This window comes from Ochotona curzoniae, unplaced genomic scaffold (genome assembly GCF_017591425.1).
Source record: "Ochotona curzoniae isolate NIBS_2020 unplaced genomic scaffold, NIBS_Ocur_1.0 contig_3520, whole genome shotgun sequence".
Classification (NCBI taxonomy): domain Eukaryota; kingdom Metazoa; phylum Chordata; class Mammalia; order Lagomorpha; family Ochotonidae; genus Ochotona; species Ochotona curzoniae.
In genome coordinates this window covers 12,391,604-12,415,764 of record NW_024465894.1, presented here as the reverse complement: position 1 = coordinate 12,415,764, position 24,161 = coordinate 12,391,604, and the positions used below count along the sequence as shown (strand labels likewise).

Below are 24,161 nucleotides of genomic sequence, written 5' to 3'. Positions count from 1 at the left end.
ATAAAGCTGGTGCCTTTTAAATTGTAAGCGCTCAATAAATCTTAGTTGCCTTTAGAATTGATTACTTGATTTGAATTATTTAAAGTTTACTAACTAAGGATTTCGCCTTATTTATTTTAAAGGAGGCAGTGGAACAAACCTGTTTTTGTTTTGTTTTTTATTTTAAATATATACCATTTAATTAAAGTCAGCAAAAGGAGGAAAGGATAAAGAATCAAGAAGTTATTCTTCTGTGCTTAGAGTGAAAGCTTTGTAGATAGCACATGGCTGGGTCAGTTTCACTAATCCTTGGAGACTCCTGTTCTAGGACTCCTCCCACCCCTAAGAATGGAAACCTGGATACGCCTCTGAATGTCTCGTGTGCTCATCAGTTGACTTGGCTGTGATCTTCTTTGTTTGGCTTTAGCTCAGGATCAAGATCTCCACTGAAGTCGGCATCACTAATGTTGATCTTTCCACGGTGGATAAGGATCAGAGCATTGCACCCAAAACCACACGGTAGGTCGGATGTCCCCTGGGCCTAGGGGGGAGGGAGAGGAGCTGACCTAAGCCCCTAACTCTCTCTGAGATGGCGTGTCTTTGCCAGCAGTAGTCCTGCTTACACCCTGTATCCAACAGGCATACATTGTTCCTGTGGTACTGGACAAAATCTCTACCTGACATCTAAGATAATTGAGGGGTTTTCTGTAGCAGTGTGTCAACTTTTTTTTTTTTTTCTAAATTTATTTTTATTGGAAGGTCAGATTTATGGAGAGAGGGAGATACAGAGAGAAAGATCTTCCATTTGCTGGTTCATTCCCCAAGTGGCTGTAATGGCCAGAGATGAGCCGACCCAAAGCCAGGAGCCAAGAGCCTGCTGTGGGTCTCCCATGTGGGTGCAGGGTCCCAAGGCTTTGGGCTATCCTCGACTGCTTTCCCACTCCATAAGCTGGGAACTAGAAAGAAAGTGGAACAGCCAGGATACAAACCAGCACCCATTTGGGATCCTGGCGGATGCATGGCAAGGACTTCAGTCACTAGGCTACCATGCCAGGCCCTGTTCTTTTATTTTTTTAAAAAAAAAGATTTTTATTTGTAAGCTAGAGTTACAAAGCAAAGCAGAGACAGAGAGATCTTCATCCACTGGTTCCACTTCCCTGAATGGCTGCAGCAGCCAGAGCTAAGCTGATCTGAAGCCGAGAGTTGTCTTCCAGTCTCCCATGTGGGTACAGTAGTCTAAAGGCTTGGGTCATCCTCCTCTGCTTTTCCATGCTGTAAACAGGGAGCTTACTTGAATTTATTTGAGTAGTAGAGAGAGCTCCAGTTTCCATTTTCTGGTTCACTCCCCAAATGACCCACAATAGCTAGGCTGAAGCCAGGAACTCATTCTGGATCTTTCACTGAGGTGGAATGGGTCCAAGCACTGAATCATCTGCTGTGTCCCAGCGTGTACATTTTCAGCAAAGTGGAATTAGAGACAGAGCCAGGACTTGAACCTGGGCACCCTTATATGGGATATGTATATCGCAAGCAGCATCTTGATCACCTTGCCAAATTCACATCCACTGAATGCTAACTTACTTGATAACAAATTTTTTTTTGCTGGTGGACATGTTAAATTCAATTCTCATGCTACTTTCCTTATCACAATTGTAATTTTGCTTTTAGTGGCCTTGTGACAACTTTCTGTCCTGGTGGGTTTAAAACCATTTCGAAGCCCCACAAATTCTTAGAGCTGAGGTGGACATCACACCTTACAAATGCCAGGATCCTCTTATGGGCACTGGTTTATGTCCCAGCACCAGTTCATGTCCTGGCTGCTCCATTTCCTATCCAGCTCCCTGCTAATGTGCTGGGAAAGTAGCAGAGAATGGCTGAAATCCTTGGGCCCTTACCCCCATGTGGGAGGTCCTGGTTCATAGCTTCCAACCAGCCCAGCTTTAGCCATTGCGGCCATTTGGGGAGTAAACCAGTGGTTGGAAGACCTCTCTCTGTAAATCTGCTTTTCAAGTAAAAATAACAGTAATAGTAAATCTTAAAAAAGAAAACAAAAATGTCTGGCCAAAAAAAAAAAAAAAAAACTTAAAAAATCAGAAAATCCCAGACTTCTCTCCTTTCCTTGGCAATCTGTTGATCTTCTCTGGATGGACCTGGCTTTGGCCCTGTGGTTGTTTGTGCCATGCTCTGTGTGCTCCCTCTCGGTCTTTGCCTGAGACCCTCAGAGGAAGCTGGCCACTCCACTTGTGGCTGATTGGATTGAACTGAGAACCCAAAGTCTTGCAGGCCACACAGCTTTCCCTAGACCCTGGTGCAAGTTTACTCAGCCCTGGCTTTGGTGATCCGGTTGTCTTCCGGCCATAGACAGCCATTGCCTGTGTATGCACAACAGAAATATTAGGGCTGTGCAAGAGAGGACTGGGCGGTGAAGGGGAGGGTGTATGTGCCTGCTTTGTCTGTGCTCAAATGCACAACACATCTGAACACTGAATCTGATCTGTCTTGCAGGGTGACTTACCCAGCCAAAGCCAAGGGGACCTTCATCGCTGATAGCCACCAGAACTTCGCCCTGTTCTTCCAGCTGGTGGATGTGAACACCGGGGCTGAGCTCACCCCCCACCAGGTCAGGAACAAGCTCATGCAGTTCTCTACCTGAAACTTGAAAAACACCATGGTCCATACCATGGACAGTTCCCCACCCCTGCAAGAAAGGAAGGTACAAGACCCAATTGGCAGGATGAGGGCTAGAGCAGGGATGGTATGTGAAGAAAAGTTACTTTAATTTACCATTTGTCTCTTCCCTGATTCTGTTTGGAAGCCATGGCTTAAAGACCTAGTAGAACAGGCATTTTGTACATGATCTTGGTAGCGATTTTCATTTGACTGTGCTCAGAAGGAGTTGAGGTATTCATGCTCTAAATTCCCCCCTTCCTGGCCAAGACTAATGACTGCAGCTGGCCGCTTTGGACCTCTGGCCTCTTCCCCTCAGTATTTTAATGGTTCCTCTTGGTTGTCCAGAAGTAAAGTAACAGAGACTTATGTATGTTCTATAGATCAGGGCTATCTGTGTGACCATGGCAGTTCAAGTTAACATTCATGTCTTCTCCTCTGCCTATTGGAACCAAACTATTCAAATTCTCTAGAAAACAAAACTTGAAAGAAAAGCTCTGCATGGTAAGACCAGAGTCATTGCGTCAATAATAACATTAGCTGCTGTTGACCAGCCAGTGTAACAGTATTTCAGAAAAAAGGCTAAGTGTGGACTAAAAAAAAAAAAAAAATTGTACTAAAGTAAACTTGATCTTCCAAATTCTTTTTTCTACATTTTTGATTAAATTTAAAAATAGGTTTTATCTGAAAGGCTGAGATTTACCTGCTGGTTCATTCCTCAAATGCTCCTAACAGCTGGGGCTGGGCCAAGCCAAAGCTGGGAGCCAGGAACTCGGTCTGACTCTGCCACCTGGAAGGCAAGGGCCCAAAAACTGGAGCCATTAATGATGCTTTTTGGTGTGTGTATTCTCAGAAAGCCAGGAATTGTGAGTGGAACAACAACTAAAACTCAAGTTTAACTCTGATAAGGGATCAGTTAGGGATGTGGTTGCTCCCAGTGACATCCTAACCATTGTACTAATTGCCTGCGACTCATTTGTTTTGTAAGATTTTTAACTCTGCAGGAGATAGAGAGCTCCCATCTGTTAGTTCACCTACCCCACTACCACCACCATCAGATGCCTGTAATAGGCTAAAGCTGGGAAACAGGGACTTAATTTAGGTCTCCCACATGGGTGGCAAAAACCTAATTATTTGAGCCATCACCACTGACCCTAATGTGAATGTCCCTATTTACAGGAAGCTGGAATCAGAAACTGGATGCAGCGGATTGCACTCCAGTGTGTGATGTGGGACAGAGGTGTCTTACCCACTAATCCACAAGCCTGCTCCTCTCCATGAGCTCCTCTCCATGAGCTTCCTGAAGCACCCTCAGATGTAGCAGCCCTGGCCTAACTGCCCTGCATACTTCCTTGTAAATTTGATAGATGCACCAAATGTCAAAGTTTATTTTTGTGCCCTCAAGATGAAGAAAGTAAGGTGCAAGGAGGTTAGGCAACCTGCTCAGCTGAGAAGCAGTGGACCGGGTCTTTCTGTGGTCAGAACTTGGGCTCTCTTTTCCATCAGGTTGCTCTGCTTGATTAGAACCCAGGATGCCTAAACGGAATCCCAGTGCTGGGGGCACTAGGAAGTTGAAAATAGGCCTATTATCGTTACAACTCATTGGGTTCCTTTTCACTCTCTGGTGAAGAAGTTAATTGGGCAGCAAAATGGCCAAAAGGCTGGCAGGAAGAAAAAATTGCAGCAATAATAAAGGGCTTAAATTATCCACAAACTGGGCATTCAGCCTCCAAGTAAATAGCACATTGGCCAGACCTCTCAGTTGCACTTCCTGCCTCGTTCCCAGAGTTCTCTCCACACTGGGGAATGAGAGTTGGCCACCTACACCTTCCACTGTGGGCAGGCCTGTCCCTTGCCAGTACTCTCCAGTGTGCTGCTTGGTGGATGTCATGTTGGGCCTGTGGAGTGTTTTAATGACCAAACACAAGATTGTGTTACTGTTCCCTCTAGACTTTCGTCCGACTCCATAACCAGAAGACTGGCCAGGAAGTAGTGTTCGTGGCTGAGCCAGACAGCAAGAATGTGTACAAGTTTGAGCTGGACACCTCTGAAAGAAAGATTGAATTTGACTCTGCCTCTGGCACCTATACCCTCTACTTAATCATTGGAGATGCCACTTTGAAGAACCCAATCCTCTGGAATGTGGTATGTGCCTCAGTGCCCCTTGTTCTGGCAAGAGTGGCTGTACACAGTTGGACAGAATGTTCCTCTCCCAGGGGCTCAAGGCTTTCATGCTTGGTCTGTTCCTGCCTCCCTGGGCTGGTCAGGAAGCCTCCCAGGTGAGGTGTTGTCTCAAGGAATAGTTTTATGATCATGTTCACTCAGTGGATGAATAAATGAAACAGATTGGACCCCGTGAATGAATTTCCATGGATGGTTTACTGGATGGAGGTTCTGCTACTATGGGGGTTCCTTTGACATTTTGACATGGAAAATCAGGCCCTGGCCTTGGAAATATGGGTCAACTTCTTGAAGGAATCAGTTGAATTCTGCTGACAGTTCAGGGTAGTATCAGATGGTGAATTATAGAAGTATCCCTCTCCTTGCTCACTGCTTGTGATTGGTATGATGACAGGAGAGCTCCTGAAAACCACAGGTTTTGAGGGTGGGAGGAAGGCAAGGGCTTGTGAGCTTAGCATCTGGGAGCTGAGCACCTGCAACCCGTCGGAGCAGGAAGGGCTGAGCTTGGAAAGGTCACAGAAGCCAAGATGCAGGACTGGCATGGTGGTTGTCCCCCTTTACAAGCAGAGAGGTAGCCACCTTCTCCACTTAGTTTATCCACCAATGGGTCAGAAGTGATTGGACTGCTTGCTGATTTTCAGTTACAGTTCTAGATGTGAGACTATTAGCCTGCTGAGCACTTTGATGTCCTTGGCTATTGTGCCTTTAAGATTGCCCTTGTGTGTTTTTTTTTTTAGGCTGATGTAGTCATCAAGTTCCCTGAGGAAGAAGCTCCATGGACTGTCCTGTCCCACAACCTTTTCACCCCAAAACAGGAAATCCAGGTATATCTGAAAGGGCTTAACCACTAAGCGTGTGATGATGGGTACAGGGGGAGAGAGCAGCACACCCTGGCCCATGGCTCTATTCCTTGGACCAACTCATCTGGTCTCTTCTACCTTAATCCTCAGCACCCTGGGAATTAGGCAGGGTGGCAGCAGGTCCATCTTCTGGCTGAAGAGACAGGTTCAAAGAGCCCAGATCCTGGAAAGCAAAGAATTGGAGAGAAAATTAGAGCCCACAAATACTCCCCCAGCCCTTGTGGGGCTGCCTGATCATGGAGCCAGGCTGATGGGGCCTCAGGCTTCTCACAAAAAACAGGAAGTGCTCCTTACCCTGCCCTCCCTAGTTTTCCAACTGGAAACCAAAGCCAGGTGTGGTGACTTGCCCCTGATCCCAGCATCACGCCTCTCAGCTTTGGTCCAGAGATCACTGCTCCTCACCCATCACTGTGGAGGAAACTTCACAAAGAGAATTCATTTGGGAGGGGAAAAAAAAGTCATAGGAATGCTTACCTAGCCCTTTGGGTCAATTCTGAAAGAGAGAGCAGGTAGGGTGAAATTTATCTGAGGCTTCCTTAGAGTGAGTGTTGAGGCCAGGGAATGAGTTATGGTTGGAACCATGAGGGGTGATGCTCAGTTAGGTTTTAGAAGAGGATTCCTTGCTCAGTGCTTAACTCACTGTTTAAGCAGGGAAGTAATGTGTGACACTGCCATCCTAGGATCCCAAAAGCTCGATGCCCAGGATCCGGCAGAACCTGGCACCTTTCTGACCCTCACCATGTCCCACTCCAGGGGATGTGTTCCCCAGCTTCTAAGTGACAGTGAATCTTTGAAGGGAAAAATAGGTTGGTAAAGTGGGAGCAGGGGCCCATGTGACAGTGGGAAGGATTCTCTGGGAGCAGTGGCCAGCCTTGGCAAGAGGCAAAAGGTCGGGTGGCTACCCTTGCCCCTAGGCTTTTAGCCTCTTGGAGGCCTATCTTCTTCACGACCATCGTTGAGGTTTGAGTTCATGCTGCGAAGGACATTCTGAACTCTCCGCCTTCTCCTCTCTTGGCAGCACCTGTTCCGTGAGCCTGAGAAGAGGCCGCCCACTGTGGTGTCTAACACATTCACGGCCCTGATCCTCTCCCCTTTGCTCCTGCTCTTTGCCCTGGTGAGTCGTGGTAACCAGCATGAGCCAAGTGTGCCTGGAGCCAGACGTGGCAGATGTGGCCTTTCCAATGGAGGCTTTGTGTTTTGGCCTCAGCATAGCCCCAAAGGGGTCCAGCAGCTGTGACCTGACTGCTGGTCAAAACATTTGAAAACAACCCAATTTCCCCACTATGAGACAGCAGGGAGATAAACGGATCCATTAACAAAAAGGGCATGAGAAGGGTGCAAAATTGTGTGGCCTGTGATGCCCCGAGGAGTATTCAGTGAAGCAGGCCAGTGCTGGTCACTGTAAGGACTGTAGCCCAGAGGCTGTGCATACCTGCACTGCGGGAGCCTGCTGCACATGAAGGCAGTCGGAGTCCTGGGGGAAAAGCACTGTGGACTGCCTCCTGCTCCGCCCTTGCAGTGGGATGACATGCTGCTTGTTAGAAGAACGACCTCAGGGTTAAGACACCATTTGGGTCTCCCACATTCCCACTTGGGTTTGAGGCCCAGCTCCACTCTGAATTCCAGCTGGAGGCAATAGGGATGTCTCCATGTGGAAGACCTGGATTTGGTTCCCAGCTCCAGCCTTTTGCCTGACCTAGCCTCAGCAGGTATGGGGCACATCATGGGGTCCAGTAGATAAGGGATGTCTCTTGCTGAGTCTTTATCAGATAAATAAATACTCGTAAAAATATGGATGTTGTGTGCTAATGAGACATGACTGCCAAGGTAAATTGTTGCATGAAAAAGGCAAAGATAGGAAACCTTGTTTAGTATGATCCACTTTTAACTCTGCATAAAATTTTTGAGATACGTATCAGTGTTGGTCACAGTTAAAGAAAGTATAGAGGAAGGAAGGTTTTATCTTTTATGCTTTGCTGTTGAAAATTTTTAACCAATTGTTCCTCTAAAAATTTTCATTTTATTTGAAAGTTATTGTTGCAGAAAGAGAGCGAGAGACAGAAAAATCTTGTATCTGCTGATTCGTTTGGCAGATGGCTGCCGGAGCCAGGAGCCAGGAGCCAGGAGCCCAAGCCTTGTCTCCCACATGTGTAGGGGCCTGAGCACTTGGGCCATCTGCCACCGCTTTCCCAGCGGCATTAAGCAAGGAGCTGGAAAGGAAGTGGAGCAGTTGGAGCGCAACCAGTGGCTTTTGGCCACGTAGACCTTACTACACTGCATCACCAGCACATCGTTCTCTTTTTACAGTTGTATAAACAGATACAAATCCTCAGCGTTTGGATAATTTTTTGAAAGTTTTTATTTCTTTTTCTTTTTCTTCATCTTATTTGAAAGGCAGGGAGACAGAGATTTTCCATCCACTATTTTACTCCCCTGAAGAGTGGAGACTTAGAGCTCAATCCAGGTCTCCCAGCGGATATCAGAAACTTTAGAAATTGAGACATTGGGCCCGGCGCGGTGGCGCAGTGGTTAAGGTCCTCGCCTTGCACGCCCGGGATCCCATGTGGGTGCCGGTTCTAATCCCGCTGGCCCCGCTTCCCTTCCAGCTCCCTGCTTGTGGCCTGGGAAAGCAGTCGAGGACGGCCCAAAGCTTTGGGACCCTGCACCCGCGTGGGAGACCCTGAAGAGGCTCCTGGCTTTGGATCGGCATAGCATCGGCCGTTGCGCTCACTTGGGGAGTGAATCATCAGACGGAAGATCTTCCTCTCTGTCTCTCCTTCTCTCTGTATATCCGCCTTTCCAATAAAAATAAAATAAATCTTAAAAAAAAAAAAGAAATTGAGACATTATCTCATTAGCAAGAAGCTGGGTCAGATGCAGAGTAAGCAAGCACTTAGTTACAGGATGCAAATAGTTAACCACTGTGAGGACAAACTCATCAGATCTTACTTTCAGGTCATTGCCTGTTTTCCTCGTTTAATCACTTGGTGATCACGGGAATGACTGGTTACTCCAAATCTAGAAGACACGCCAAATACTTTCAGAAATCAGACATAGGGTATAGACCCCTGTTCTTTGATCTCAAAACTAATTTCTTTTTTCTTTTTAAGATTTATTTTTATTTTATTGGAAAATCAGATATACAGGGAGAAGGATATACAGAGAGAAAGATCTTTTGTCCACTGGTTAACTCCCCGGCTGCAGTGGTCGAAGCTGAGCCATTCTGAAGCCAGGAGCCAGAAGCTTTTTCCAGTTCTCCCATGTGGGTGCAGAGTCTCAAGGCTTGGGGCCGTCCTTGACTGCTTTCCCAGGCCACAAGCAGGGAACTGGATGGGAAGTGGAGCAGCTGGGATTAGAACCGGTGCCCATGTAGGATCCCGACGCATGCAAGGCGAAGATTTTAACCACTAGGCCATACCACACCAGGCCCTGGGCCTCTGTTCTTGTGTTGGAACAATTAGAATTAGCTGCCAGCAAGCTTATAGTCCAATTCCCAGAGACTTCGTGGTGTTGTCAGTTATTTGGTCCTGACCTTGAGCTTCATGGTTGCGTGTGTCCTGGAAGAGCAGGGCCTGCCACCATTAAAGGTGATGTTCAGGTGTAGGTTGCCCAGCACATTTGATAGATGCTGAGCAGATAAAGCAGAAGGGAATGGTTTTCCTCTGAGAGCTTGGAGAAATGCCATCCTTTGAGTAGCCCACATATCTGAGCCGGAGCCACTCATTGAATAGCTCTGGCACAGCATATGTCACTTCCTTTTAAAGTTCTGATGTCTTTTTAATTAATTTCTTCCCATTGCTCAGTGGGTCCGGATCGGTGCCAATATCTCCAATTTCACCTTTGCTCCCAGCACGATTATCTTTCACTTGGGACATGCTGGTAAGTGCCCCAGACTGCTAACGCCGTCAAGCCTTCTATGACATTTAGCCTGCCTACCTACAAGCCCTGTTAAGTGGACCCCACACCTATTAACTATAATGACTTAATGGTGTAACATTTCCTTCTTCCTGCTGGCCCCTTAAGCCAGTTAATATGATGATAAACCTGTTGGGTCCATCAGCTTAGAACAGCTATCATTATACTGGGCAGTGGTGTCCTGGGCTGCCATGGGCAGGCCATTTACCCTGGTGTAATAGGCCTGCTTGTTTCCAGAAATGACTCAGTTAGCGTGCTTTTACAATGAGCCATTTTCCTGGTTGAAGCTCGTTAGTGGTGTTTCCAAAGGCTGTCTTCCCCCCCAGCACCCTGGCTTCTGCACATGCCTGCAGGTGGCTTTGTCTGCTCAAAAAGAGAAAAATTGTCCTGCTCCCATCAGTCACGCTGTCCTGTGCTGCTGCTTGGAGAAGTGAGGTGGTAAACAACCTTAACATGATGAGTCAGTAAATTCACAAATCAGTATTTTCAAGTTTTCCACCCAAGATGAAGGCAGTCAAGGGCAGCAATTCCCCCAGACGCCTGTGTGTGTTAATGGCTTGGCTGCCTTCAGAGGTCACTGCCTGTGTGTCAGTGTATTGATTCTGGGGGGTTGGATGGAGGAGCTCCAGAGACTCTTGGTGAACATGGGGCTCCGTTTCTCTGAGAGCCTGTAACTTTGCTCTGATTAGCATAGTGGTCCTGGGTCTCAAAAATGAGTCAGAAACCCCTGCTGTAGTTCAGCTATCACTTCGGGGCATAAGTTGCAGGATGACCTTCCTGTCTAGTTCAGTTACTGGATTAAAAAGACACACACACAGTTTGCAGGATGACCTGACCTTCCTCTCAGTTACCATACACACACTCCTCCCACCAACTCCGTACCTGACCTGGGGTCAGACCAAGAACGAAACCTGAATAAGAATTTGTTTGCCAACCAGTTTGCTTTGTGTGCTTGTTCTCAATTCTTATCTCAGCCCTGATCAGGGTACCTGGGGAAGGAATTATCATCCTATCTGACAGATGGGAGAATTTGAACTTCAAGAAATTAAGTAGCCAGAGAGGGCAGAGGCCAGTGAAAAGATAGTCACTTAGGTAGAGCCTGCGTGCTATACCTAAGGCAAGCAGAGAAGGCAAGTATAGTTTATCACGATTTTATTGAAAAGTCAAATGAATCCCAGATGTAATATGACAGTGAAGCTTTAAACAAAGCAAAAACCCAGTCTGCATTAAAGAAGCAGGGCGGGAACATGGGGGCCGTTGGGGGAGTGGCTGCAGTCTGACTTTTAGCTCTCAGTCTCGGTTGCCGAAGCAGAGACGCAGCTGTGCATTGGCAGCAGATGAAAGCAAGCTGGTCTAGGAGTAAAGGCCTTTGCATGTCCCACATTCATTGCTCCTACTAACTCCATTGTCCCAGGACCCAACCCTATTTGCTTTAACTGGATCTCTTCTTCTTATAGCTATGCTGGGACTCATGTATGTCTACTGGACTCAGCTCAACATGTTCCAGACCCTAAAATACCTGGCCATCTTGGGTAGTGTGACGTTCCTGGCTGGTAACCGGATGCTGGCCCAGCAAGCCATCAAGAGGTAAGTCGGGCTGGTTCAAGGTCCCAGAGTAAGATGAAAAATAACTGTCCACTCTGCTGGCCAAACTCTTTAAAACAAGGGTATATGACAAAGTAATTCAGGTCCTTAAGGGTAAATCTGACTCCCTGATCCAACTCAACACTGAACTGTTGGAAACAAGCTTTAGTATTTGATTGGCTTTAAAGCTGTAGTGATGGTGTGTAGCCTACACACTGGAATGAGAGGAAGAGAATGGCTCTTTGAAAATTGAATTGGTTTACAGTGGGAGCTGGAAGGTGGTTCTTTTGGTGGTTTGTGAAAGTTGTCACTGTCAGAAGAACCCTGCCCTGCCTGTCTCCTGTGCCCTTCTCTGCAGCCCCCAGAGGCCAGAGCTCTTCCTGCTGAGTGGGTGCCCAGGAGAGGCTCCTCGTCACTCCTACCCCAGGCCCACACAGCCTGATTGGCCTCCCAATCGCCAGGCTTGCACAGGGGAAGGCTTGCTGGCAGCTTGACTTTTGAAACAGAATTGAAGGCCAGTATAAATGTCACATAGGTGTTTCTCATTGATCGGGCTTAATAAAGAACTGGGGTGCTTGCAGCCATGCACAGGCCCAAAGGAAAGGTCAGAATTGCTTTCACCTTTGGAAGAAATCATTTTCAGACGTGTCCTGCTTTCTCCTCCTCCTCTACTGGCAGAGTATAACTTGACAGCGGGACCCCCCAACCCCCGCCCGCCAGCATGGCTGCTGCCTCGCAGGCCAGTCACATATAGACACAGCTTTCTTGGGGAGCTCAAGACTGGGCAGGGCAAGGCCAGGTCTCCCCACCCACCATGTCTCCGTGAGGACCTGACCCTGGAGACACGCCCCTACGTGCTCCTTGGCTTCCCTGTGTCCTGCAGATCCCACCAGAGCTTCCCTTGGCGCTGGCAGCAGCAGCTGGCTCAGGTTCCTGCCCCTTGGCTGCAATGCACAATTCAGCTGTTCAGAATAACGCCCTATTGCCTTGAAGTTCGTTGGGCTCTCAGAGAACCCAGAGGCTGGTCTCCTAAATTCTCTATTCTGGAAGTTTTCCGCTCAAGGTGAAGACAGTCAGAGGCAGAGTATAGAGGCCATTTGACTTAACTCCTGCTTAGCAGGACTTGTGCAGCCAGGTGTGTTTTCTGGAGTGACAGAAAGGGTCTGGGCCTGCCCCCATAGTGTGGCCATCCTAGAACCAGCTTTGCCCTGGGAGCCCAGTGCCAAACAGAAGCTCTGATGGGGTCTTTGCCATCTCTTTCCTCAGCTTTTTTTCTGCTCTCACTGTCCTTTCTTGATTCTCAACCCTTCTTTCCTTTGGCAGGATCGCTGCAGAGCAGAGCAGTAGATTGGCAAAATATAGGACACTACGGTAAAGACGGAGGGCGACTGCCTCCCAGCACAGGGCCCGTCCCATCCTGTCCTCCTCATGCATGTCCGATGCTCTCTGTGCTGTGCAGAACACTTCCTCCCCAGCCCTCCCTAAGCCAAAGCTGAGTGCTGAGGCTGTTTTCCAGCCCACTGGCTGAGGCTGGGACTGGAGCAGGACAAAAGCCTCCTGCGTTAGCCCAGCCCCTGGGGTTACTGTTGGAGAGCCACTTTGAGCTCAGCTGTGACTATGTAAGCCCCCATCCTCCCAGCATCCTCTGGGGCACTTGCAGACAGCAGCCTCTGTCTCCTTTGTTTATAGGTGAGCAGAGTTGAGGTCAGACAAGTCCATCCTGGGACTACTTAAAAGGGAACCCTTTTCATCATCATGCAGTGATGATCCCCTGGCAAATCCTGGCACACCTGTCACTGTTTCCAGGCCTTCTGTAACACACATCTCTGGTTGGGCCCAACGGAGAAATTGGGTGAGGTTCTAAATGGTTGAGAAACTGACAGCAGCTGAGCAAAGACAAGGCAGTATCCTGGTTCCCCCAGCTCCCTGCGGGATTCATGCCAACTCTCACTCTGTCTTGCCAGCTGTTCAGCCCAGGGCAGAGGTGAGGTGCAAAGAGGACATGGGAGCACGTCTGACTCTCAACCCCTCCACTCCTCCGGACCAGGAGCTGCTAGAAGGAGACAGCTCGTAGGGCCTGCAGGTTGGATAGTGCCTGTCTCAGCTCCCCCTCTCAGCCCAGTCCCATGAAGACTGTCAGCAAACGTGTGCACCTGGGCCCAGGTAGCACTCTGTTTAGCAAAAACCACACTGGCTTTGGCTGCTTTGAATTCTCGGGTCACCCTTCTTGGTGTGTAATTCTGGGAGCCTTGAAAAGCTGATGTCATGCGGCCTGCAGCGTGTTGACTCTTCCCCTTGAATAGCCAACCCTCTCTCCCCAGCATATACCTTTTCATTGTCATTCTAAATTATGGTTATGGTTGCTTTGTCTGGGATTTGCTTTCAGAACTAGCTCTCTCTGTTAAATGTTAAGTTTTATAGTTTAAAATAACCAGGAAATGATTTTTTCTTTAATATTTCTGGATTTTTAAAGCACATACCCCACTACCTTCAGATTCTATTACTTGAAGGAATGGGAAGTCCCTCAGTCAGTGGCATTTGGAACTTTGTGAGGTTGGTTGCTGGTGTCAAGGGTCAGCCCCCTAGAGCAAAGATCCGGCCATCAGAGGACACTGGCTGGTGGATGCCTAACATGGGCTTGTTTATCCAACCTCGAGGGTTGTGGGCCATGCCCGTTCTGCTCTTCTTCACTCATGCTCATGCTTTGCTTTCTGCAGGAATAGTTCTCGTCCACACATCACAATGTACTTGAGCCTCTGTATGTCAGCCAGAAATCAGGGCACACCCTCCAGGCCTTAGGGTTAGTCCTGTGCACGCCCATGCTCCTGGACAGACAGTTGTATTGGTTGGTTTGGAGCTTCTGCTTGCCCAAGCTTGCCTGGCTCAGTCACTTGTTGCTGTGCCCTCCAGCTGAGTGCAGTGTCCATGCAGATGATGATGATGATGATTGTCTCTGCATTCCTTCCCCGCCCATCCCTTCTCAGCCTAGGGAAAGCCAGAAGGTGGGGAGAGGAAGCAGAGGGGGTTATTCCCTGTGATTTCTCAGAGCCAAGTCGTGTTTGCAAGGATCAGTCTGCATCAGTGGTGGATGCTGAGCCACCACTGGCAAGAGCCCCAGGCCCGGGCAGGAGCACAGTGTGGACTGCCATGCTGCAAGTTCTGTGTGCTTGGGTGCCAGCCTGCAAACCACAGAGAGGCCAAGTGCTGCCTGGCCCATCTGGAGTCACAGAGATTTAAACTTTTCCTGTGTTAATCAGGTTGAAACTCTTTGTGTCTTTGGCCTTGCACTGTGAAAGGTGTGCCTGGAATGACCTGTTCTCACATTCTCACATGCTGCTTGCTGGGTCCACATCCGGTGTGTCCTTTAAATTGTCCTCAGCTTTGGTTGTGCCTATCTCATGTCCTTTTGTGAAATGAGAGGACACTAGAAGGTTGTCCCCTTAGAGTGGAACGTTACAGTGGGGGCGCACCTTGGTCCCTCTTGCTGCCAGTTAGAGGCTGTGCTAGCCGGGGCTTTGAGACTTTAATAATTCTGTGTTTGTTTCCACTTTCTTTCAGAACAGCTCATTAATTCCAGAAAAAGGATGGAAATCATGAAAAATGAATGTTGAGAAACGGAGTCAAGAACAATTCACAATATGTAAAGGAGAATGCAAAACCTCTTTTTTATTTAAAAACAAACAAGTTGAGATTGTGGTTCTACTTTTCCTTGTTGTTTTTCAGTTTCTGCAGATACCTGTGAGCCCACTTTCTTTGGCATGGTGTCCTAGCAGGCTGCTGTGAATATTCCTCACTTCCCAGCCTTTGAAAGCTGAAATCTGTAGCTAACTGTGTTGGAATAAAGAGAATGACAGTGGGAACAGAGACCTACTTATTCCAGGATGTGTACACTGCTGGGGTCCTTGGGAACCGCAAGGATGACGCACAAGTTCTCGAAGTGTCCCATAATTTTTTTTTTTTTTAGATAAACAAAAATGAAACCAGAGCTTATGGGTCTGGGGGGACCTGTTGACACAGGATGTTTCTCTAGAACTTTGTGCCTTGGGTACTTTTCTCCTTCTCTAAGATTGTCAGCCGTCTGCATAGGAGCCTTGTTGGTATCCTGTCCCCCATCCCCCCCCCCACACACACCTTTTATTTTTCTTTAAGCTTGAGAGACAGAGATCTGCCACCAGTTCATTCTTTAGATGCCTGTGGTAGCCAAGTCTGGGCCAAGACATAAGCCAGGGCCTATGTTGCAATCCCTTGCCTCTTTGTTAGCAGGAAACTGGAGTTAGGAACTGGGGTTGTTGAACCTGATACTCTAGGAGATCCTAGAACTTGACGCTAGTTTTCTTTGTTTCTTTATTTTGTGGGCCAAGTAGAACATTGTACAGGCTAATCCTCTGCCTGCTAGTGCCGAACATCTCACGGGTGCCAGTTTGTGTCTGGCTGCTCCACTTCCCATCCAGCTTGCTGCTTGCGGCCTGGGAAAGTCACAGAAGATGCCTCAAGCCCTTGGGCCCCTGTACCCACATGAGAGAACCTGGCTCCCAGCTTTGGAGCAGCTCAGCTCCGGCCATTGTGGTCATTTGGGGAGTGAATCAGCAGACCTGTCTCTGTCTGTAAAATCTACCTTTCAAATAAAAATAAATAAGGGCCAGCATGATGATTCGGTAGGCTGATTTTCTGCCTTGTAGCGCCAACATCCCAAATGGGTGCTGGTTCACGTCCTAGCTGTTCCACTTCTGATCCAGCTCACTGCTTATGGCCTAAGAAGGCAGTAGAAGGTGGCCTTGGTTCTTGGGTCCCTGCGCACACATTGGAGTCCTGGAAGAAGCTCTGGACATTGCAGCCATTTGGGGAGTGAGTCAGTGGATTGAAGATCTCTCTGTATCTCTGTCTCTCCTTCTCCCTGTAAATCTGCCTTTTAAATAAAATAAGTAAAAAAAAAAATGTAGTAAGCAAGGCACAGCACTGTAGCCGGGATCCCATATGGGTCCTGGTTCTAATGATTCTAATCCTGGCTGCTCCATTTTCCATCCAGCTCCCTGCTTGTGGTCCGGGAAAGCAATAGAGAACAGCCCAGAGCCTTGGATGCTGCACCCACATGGGAGACCCATAAGAAGGTCCTGGCTCCTGGCTTCAGATCACTTCAGCTCCAGCCATTGTGGCTACTTAGGGAGTGAGCCAGTGAATGGAAGATCTTTTTCTCTCTTTAAATCTGCCTTTCCAATAAAAGAAAAAAAACTTTTCTAAGGTAATAAATAAACAATTTTTTTCACTCCATTTTATTTGAAAAATGGAGAGACAGATCTTCCACTGCTGCTTCAGTGCCTAATGTACCCTTTACAACTGCCAAGCCATCCTGAAGCCAGGAACCTGGATATGGTCCTGTTCTCCCAAGGACCTAAGGACTGGAGCCATTATCTCTTGCCCTGCAAGGTGTGCATTAGCAGGAAGCTGGCATCATTGACTGGAACAGATCCAGGCACTCATGATATGTTGTCCCCAGGCACGTGTTAGTCCCCACATCAAATGCTTGGAAACTTTTCTGGCAGAAACCTGACACACTGTCCTGCAGAGTACAGCTTCTGGCTCCTAGCTTAAGATCAGCTCAGCTCTGGCTGTTGTGATCACTTGGGGAGTGAATCATCTGACAGAAGATCTTTCTGTCTCTCCTCTGTATATCTGATTTTCCAATACAAATAAATAAATAAATAAATAAACTCAGATGGTTACCATTTTTGTTTGTTACTGTCAGGTTGGGCAGGACAGGGTGTTGGCCTGAGGCACAGAGTGAAATGGAGCATCAGGGCCTTATCTCAGGAATGCCTGGAATGCCCAACAGGACCCACCCAGGCCCTGTCTTAGCCCACCCTGAGCCACAGGTCATGTGCAAGCACACCCAGGAGCTGCTGCCTTCTCCCTCCACCACAGCCTCTAAGCCCTCAGTCTAAGCCATTGAAGACCCTCAGTGGCCATTTCCCTCACGCGGTCACCCGGCCTTGTGAAAGTGGTCCTAGGCTGTCTCCCACCAGGGAGTAGTTCAACTCTCTCCCCTGACTAATAAAGCTCTGCTTGAGGTAGGCAATGTCTACCTCCTTTCCACCTCTCCTGCCACCATTCCCCCAGCTCGCCAACCCCCCTCCCCAGTCTGTGTTGGAGTTTTGCTCTGCCCTGGAATGTTCTTCACCCAGACATTCTGCAGGCTAGCACCTCTCCTCCTTCAAGTCTTGACTCCAACGAACCCTTCACATACCTGTGTGCTTCATAGGGTTCCTTGGGGGTGGGAGGGCAATGCTGTGGCACAGTGGGTTAAGGAAGCCCTCATCCCACATACTGGTTGCCCTGCTTCTTACCGAGCTCTCTAATGTGCCTGGAAAAACAACAGAAGATGGCCCAAGTGCTTGAGCCCCTGCTACTATGTGGGAGTCCTGGAAGAATCTCCTGGCTTCAAGCTTTGACCTGACCTAGCCTTGGCCGTTGCAGCCATTTGAGAATGTAGACTTTCAAATAAGTAAATCTTACAAGCAAAACAAAACAGAAAACAAAAGATGAGAGTGTTCTGAGGTGAGGCGAGCCATGCTAGTCTGAGTGCAGTGGTTGCTGGGTCTGTGAGCCCCTGGGTCTGGCGGGGCCTGGGTTGCCTGGCCCGGTTCCTTGAGCCTGCCTGCAAGAACTGGTACTCCTCGGTGGAAAAGATGGAGCAGTGGCCAGCAGGCCATGATGAATATGGAGTATATGGCAGCCCACTGAAATCTACAGAGGACAACTGGTACCATAGCAGAGGAAGAACAGAGCAAATTAGACAACTACCCCAGCCAAACAATGACAGCAAAAATCTGGTTGAGTGGAGAGTGTAAGTTTGACTATGTCAGCCAATGGACATTGAGAGGGTTTCCTCATTCTTGGATCAGCGAGATTGATAGCACTTTAGGACTATCAGTACCACCCGGGCAGAACCCTAGACGTGTGTGCCACACCAGGACGCTGGGTTGATACTGGGTGGCCGTTCTCCATCCCTACGTACTGGGGTGAGGCTTCACCACTTATCTCCTCCCTCCCCCCAGATACAGGAAGAAGGAACAGAAAATTTGAAATAATGATCACACTTTTCCTAACCCTCAATCTTTCCCATCCTGATCAACTATGTAAACATAGTCGAAAATAAAAATAAATTTAAAAAAGAAAGGTGAGAGTGTTTGTCCAAAGAAAACTTTCAAATCCATAATTTTTATAACATTCATTTTTAAAAATACTTGTTTTTGAGAGGCACAGAGACAGCTCCCGTCCACTGACTCATTCCACAATTGCCAATGATGATGGGCTGAGGCTGAAACTGAGAGCCAGGATCTCAAACCACCTCTCCCACATGAGCCCAGAGTCTGTTAGCAGGAATGCTGGCATCAGGAGCCGGAGCTGGGAACTGAACCAGATCCTTTGAGGTAGGATACAGGCAACTTACCTGCTTGGCTAAATGTCTGTCCCTTATATTTTTAATGAATTTTTTGAAGATCCCTCATAGGCAATAATTTCAAGCATTTTGTGCAGTGACTGTTTCCTTTTCATTCCATTTTCTACAAACTTTTTGAAGACCTTCTATATTATTAGTGATAGAAATAATACCCTTTGGCACTCATCATCCCCTTACAATTTTTTTTTTTCCTTTGCACTTGCTACCACCTAGCATATCCCAGTTTCCTTGTCTTGGTTATTCTCCTCCCCATTAAGTTAAGCCCTATGAGGTACAGCAGTCTCCCTAGAGCCTAGAACAGTTCCTGGAACCTGAACAATTTTTCCATTACTGCTTATTGAGTGAATAAATGGTACCGCTCACAGATGAGCAGGTGTTGGGCCCAGGACAGATAGATGAGTAGGACTAAAATGGGACCGGCTGGGTTGGAAGCCAGTTCTCATTTGGCAGCTGTGACTGGGGGCAGTTAGGTGAACTTTGCTGTGCCTGTGAAATGAGGAGAGTCCCAGCAGCCGCCAGGGGGCAGTGTGAGGGGTTCTGAACGTCCGTGCGCCTGCCCGGCGCTGTGTCCTCGGTCACTGTTGCTGTTATCACTATCCCGTTATAATACCCGCTTGGAGAAAAAATTAGAAAATGGAAGCGCAGATCAGGGAAGGGAAATTTTATTTGCATTTATCAAAGAAAAAGGAAATTAGACATGAAACAGGATGAAGTGGATCCAGTTGTGTTTGGGCTGCAGGTGGCCTGAGCCTTGGGAGGAAGGGCGTGTTCATCCTTGGGAATTCCTGCTGCAGAAAGAAAGAGAAAGCTCAGCCTAGGGGAGGGAGGAAGTGAGGGTGAGCTCAGGGGAGTGAGGCACCCGGAGGGTGGGGCGGAGGTGGTGCTCCTGTAGCAGGGGCTGGCTGCTGGATGCCCAAGAGCAGCATGGGTAGGGGGACAGATGGGCACAGGTGCCAGCCGTGCACATCTCAGCCTTGGCCCCAGGCTATCCCCTGCTCCCACGGGTCACTTCCTCTCCCAGGGGCTGTCACTCATCCCAGCCCCACACCCTGTCCCAAGTGCTACTGTTGCAGTCCTGTGTGCCTCAGGGCACTAAGAACTCTAGAAGAAGGGAGGGTCACTGTTGTCTTGCCCCTTGCTAGAGCCCGGGTCTGGACAATAGCCAAAACACTGGTTTCTGCAGAGAAGGGAGGGACTCATGTTTCCTTACAGGGCAGCCCTCCCCTCGACACCCTGGGACTTGAGGCCTTGAGCAATGACTCAACTCCTGGGGAGTGTGCCTCCCGCTTCCAGCAGCTCTGGAAAGGAACACCTCAGAGACCCCAACACACATGCAGGGACAGGACCTACCTGTGCTTCTGCAGCAGGGTCAACAGGCGGTTGTTTGGTGTCGTCAGCTTCTGGTCAGTGCACACATTGTCCCCCTTGTGCCCGAGCTGTGCCTTCTCTGCTTGCTCCCGATTTTCATTTCTGATGGGTTAGGAAAGATGAATGGGTGAGTTTGCTAAGTGGGCAAGTAGAGAGACAGGGGTGGGTCTTTGTCTATTCTAAGAGGAGGGCATTTCCAACATGTCACAGAATTCAAAAATACATTTAATTTCTTTTTTTTTTTTGGTGCAAAAAATGTTTTTCAAATCCATATACACATGACATCTTCAAAAATTTCATAAAAAAATGTGTATTGTGAAAAAACTAAAGAACTATGAATGAAATTCCATGTTTTTGCATCAAAATAAACTTATCCTAAAATGTTTGGAATAATTTATTTGACAGAGAAAGAGATCACTCCAATCGTTCATTTCCAGAACCAGGCCATGCTGGCGCCAGGAGCCATCCATCCAGGTCTCCCACCTGAGCATCAGAAACCCAGATATGTGTCCCAGTTGGTGTGTTAATGACTATGCCAAACACCTTTCCTCAAATTGATCTTAAAAAAAAAAAAACTATTTTTATTGGAAAGGCAGATACACAGAGAGAAAAAAAGGAAGAGAGAAAGGTCTTCCGTCCACTGGCTCACTCCCCAAGAGGCCACAATAGCCAGAGCTGAGCCAATCAGGAGCCAGGAGCCAGGAGCCTCCTCTGGGTCTCTCATGGGGGAGCAGGGTCCCAATTCCTTCTCAGGTCCTCAACTGCTTTCCCAAGCCACAAGCAGGGAGCTGGATGAGAAGTGGAGCAACTGGGACATGAACCAGCACCCATATGGGATCCCAGCACATGTAAAACTTTAGCCAGTAGGCTATGGCACCGGGCTCCTAGATTTATCTTTTAATTGCATTTTTTTCCCATAATCTTTTTCAAGTGTCTTTGTGTTTCATGTGTCTCTTCTACTAGCTGAATTAGACTGTGACAGGAAAGCAGTATACAGGGCACTTTCAAAAGTTCATAGAAAATGGAATTAAAAGACAAGTTTAAGAGGCTGGCAGTTTGCTCAACTAGCTCTGTCTCCAAGTGCAGGCCTCCAATTTGGGCTCATATCCCAGCAGTTCCATTTGCCATCCAGCTCCCTGCCTGTGGCCTGGGAAAGCAATAGATGGCTCAAAGCCCTGGGACTCTGTATCCACATGGGAGATCCAGAAGAAGCTCCTGGCTTCAGATTGGCTCAGTTCCAGCCATTGCAGCTGCTTGGGGAGTGAATCAGCAGACAGAAGATCTTTCTCTCTGTTCCTTTTTTTCTCTGTGAATCTGCTTTCCAGTGAAAATAAATAACCAAAAAAAATAAATAAATAAAATAAAAGACAGGTTTAGAGCCGGCATGGTTGTACAGCAAGCTAAGCCTCAGCCTGTGACACTGGCATCCCTTAAGGGCTCTGGATCAAGTTCCAGCTGTGCTATGTCTGATCCAGCTCCCTGATGATGTCCTGGCAAAGCAGAGAGGGCTGGTCCAAGTCCTGGGACCCTGCATCAAGTGGGAGACCCAAAGGAAGCCTCTGGCTCCTGGCTTCAGACTGGTCAGCTTTGGGCCAGTGCAGCCATGTGGGGAGTGAACCACAGGATGGAAGATCTCTCTGTCTCTCCCTCTATGTATTTTTGCCTTCCCAGTAAAAATATAACATCTCTTTTTTTTTAAGAGACAAGTTTATATTGGTGCACAAAATTTTGAAATCCATGCATAATTGGTTTTTTTTTAATCATACATACTTTCCAAAACTTTTTGAAAGCCCTAAAGAGTAGTGAGAAAAATCGGCAAATTTGCATAGGTAACAGACTCTCTGGGACAGATCTGTTCTGTGCCTCCTGATGTCAGGTGCCGAGAAAAGGAGTTTTGTGGATACACAACCTAAATCTAATCGTGAGAGGGCATCCGGCAAATTCATCAAGAGAGGCAGTCTACCCTAGAGTGGATCCCAGATCAGAAACAAAATCGTTCAGGCCCAGCATTGTGGCCCAGTAGGCTAAGCTGCTGCCTGTGACACTGGCATTCTAGCTTGACATTGGTTGGAGGCCCACTTCAGGCCATGCTAATGGCCTGGGAAAGCAGCAGAAGCTGGCCCAAGTGCTTTGGGCCCCTGCCACCCACATAGGAGCTCCAAATGAAGCTTCTGGCTCCTGTTTGGGCCTGGCCCATCCCTGGCCCTTATGGCCACCTAGGGAGTGAAGCAGAAGATGGAAAATCTTTCTGTCTTTTCCTCTTTCTCTGTAATTCTGAGTTTAAAATAAGTGAATAAATCTTTTATTATATATTTTTTAAAGATTTATTTTATTTTTATTACAAAGTCAGACATACAGAGAGGAGGAGAGACAGAGAGGAAGATCTTCTGTCTGATGATTCACTCCCTAAGTGAGCGCAATGGCCAGAACTACGCCAATCTGAAGCCAGGAGCCAGGAACTTCCTCCAGGTCTCCCATGCGGGTGTAGGTTCCCAAGGCTTTGGGCCATCCTCAGCTGCTTTCCCAGGCCACAGGCAGGGAGCTGGATGGGAAGCGGGGCTGCCAGGATTAGAATTGGCATCCATATGGGATCCTGACGCGTTCAAGGCAAGGACTTTAGCTGCTAGGCCACTGTGCCGGGCCCAGTAAATCTTTTTAACATTTATCTACTTTATGAGAAAAGCCTACTGCGTGGGAGCTTCCACCCTCTGACACATGGGAAGGTGGGAAGAAGCAGCTGGAACCCAGGCTTACCTCTGCTTTTGGCTCATGATGTCCAGGAGCAGCTGGCGGGCAGACAGTTGGCGCAACAGCTTTCGGTAGTTGTTCGTGAAGATGGCATCTGAGGAGCGCTGTGTCCTGCGGGGAAGGGGTCAGAAGTCAAAGACTGGGAGAGGCGGGAGGGCCCAGAAAGAAGCTGGCGGTGCTGCGCTCACGTGTCTCTGCAGGATCCTTCTGTTGTTTTGGGTCCTCTTCACCCCCAGAAAAGCTCAGACCCTAGAGTTCTGTGTCCCGCGCCCACCCAGAGGGAGGCGGCCGATGCTCTTAAAAGGAGTCATGGCCCAGCTGCTGGCTCCACCCCACTCCCACCCCACAGCAGGCATAGCTTGAGGGGGCTCACCTGCTGGCCTCAGACGGGGACGGGGAGCAGTGGGAGCAGCTGCTGCTGAGTGAGAGGAGCGCGAGGAGCAGCACCCAGCGTGGCATGGTTCACTTTGGGACGGCACCTGCCAAGGAACAGGAGAGAGTCAGGTGCAGCCACGGCCGCCGTCACAGTCACTGGAATGCTTGGTCCGACAAGCCTCACTCTCCGAGGTAGGAAAAGAGGAACTAGGTTCCAGTCCCGCCCCTGCCAGTCACCAGCGCTGACTTCATTTTCTCCATCTGTAAAATGGGTGTTATGTAATGACCCTGTTGGCCTGAGACGGCTTAAACAGGAGGCGGATGACAGCAGAGGAATGGCCCTTGCAGGCATTCCAGGTTAAGTCAGGCTTCTGTGAGGGCTGGAGGGCTGTGGGAGGAGGAGACAGATTCCCTCGGGGTCCTTCTGGAAGCCACTCTCTATCACAAGTGTAAATTTAGAGCCTAATCCTGTAGTCCCTTGATGACCTGAAACGGAGATGATCCCAACCCCTTCTACTCCAGGTCTGTGGGATGATGGGGCGAGAAGAGGCACCTGAAGGGATTCTCTAGCACCCAGCAGCCTGGTGGTCTCAGTCCAGCTGCTGCAGGGTCAGACCCATCCTGTTCTTACCTCTGTGGAGCCGGAAGGAGAGAGTCCTTAAGTCTGGCTGCAGACACTAAACGTAATTAGAACCTGTCTACACTGCACACTGTAACTAGGAGGGGGAGCAGCAGGGGAAGGGACTACCCAGGCCAGGGAATCCTCTGACCTTCTTGGAATGGGCACTTTCCTGGGCGTCCCTGTCTCAGCAGGACATCGAATCCATCTGCTGGGGACAAAGAGCCTATCAGAGGCCCAGGCAGTCCCAAAGTGGGGCGCACACCACCCCCTTTGCCGCACTCCCTTGCTGTGGACCTACCTCCTGTCTTCACGTTCACACACGTAGACCCAGCACCACTGGAATGCACCTGGTTCTCAGGATATCACCTCCTTCCTACAGACCCTGTGGTCTTTCCCAGCCCCGGGA

The 24,161-nt window shown here is 48.6% G+C and overlaps 2 protein-coding genes across 5 annotated transcripts in view; one reads left to right on the top strand and one right to left on the bottom strand.

Annotated features, from left to right (window-relative positions):
- Window positions 1-15,050, top strand: part of RPN2 (ribophorin II) — a 37,450-nt gene extending 22,400 nt beyond the window's left edge. For 2 of the 3 annotated variants that reach the window (XM_040981501.1, XM_040981499.1), the window contains 9 exons: window positions 407-498; window positions 2,485-2,599; window positions 4,597-4,791; window positions 5,565-5,651; window positions 6,706-6,801; window positions 9,491-9,566; window positions 11,060-11,189; window positions 12,510-12,557; window positions 14,745-15,050. In XM_040981501.1, the coding sequence (XP_040837435.1) occupies window positions 407-498; window positions 2,485-2,599; window positions 4,597-4,791; window positions 5,565-5,651; window positions 6,706-6,801; window positions 9,491-9,566; window positions 11,060-11,189; window positions 12,510-12,557; window positions 14,745-14,757 (852 nt within the window). In that variant the 3' untranslated portion in view covers window positions 14,758-15,050. The remainder of the gene's footprint in view (window positions 1-406; window positions 499-2,484; window positions 2,600-4,596; window positions 4,792-5,564; window positions 5,652-6,705; window positions 6,802-9,490; window positions 9,567-11,059; window positions 11,190-12,509; window positions 12,558-14,744) is intronic. The other variant, XM_040981500.1, reaches the window with a different exon arrangement.
- A 4,246-nt stretch (window positions 15,051-19,296) lies between these two features.
- GHRH (growth hormone releasing hormone) lies at window positions 19,297-23,364 on the bottom strand. 2 transcript variants are annotated; one of them, XM_040981111.1, is made up of 4 exons: window positions 23,132-23,364; window positions 22,765-22,869; window positions 19,993-20,112; window positions 19,297-19,430 (listed from the first exon to the last, which is right to left on the bottom strand). In XM_040981111.1, the coding sequence occupies exons 1-4, from the start codon at window positions 23,215-23,217 to the stop codon at window positions 19,412-19,414; spliced, it is 330 nt and encodes a 109-aa protein (XP_040837045.1). In that variant the 5' UTR covers window positions 23,218-23,364; the 3' UTR covers window positions 19,297-19,411. The 2 variants fall into 2 exon arrangements, with proteins under 2 accessions (XP_040837045.1, XP_040837046.1); XM_040981112.1 differs by having other exon boundaries at window positions 19,297-19,427.
- Between the last annotated feature and the right edge of the window lie 797 nt (window positions 23,365-24,161).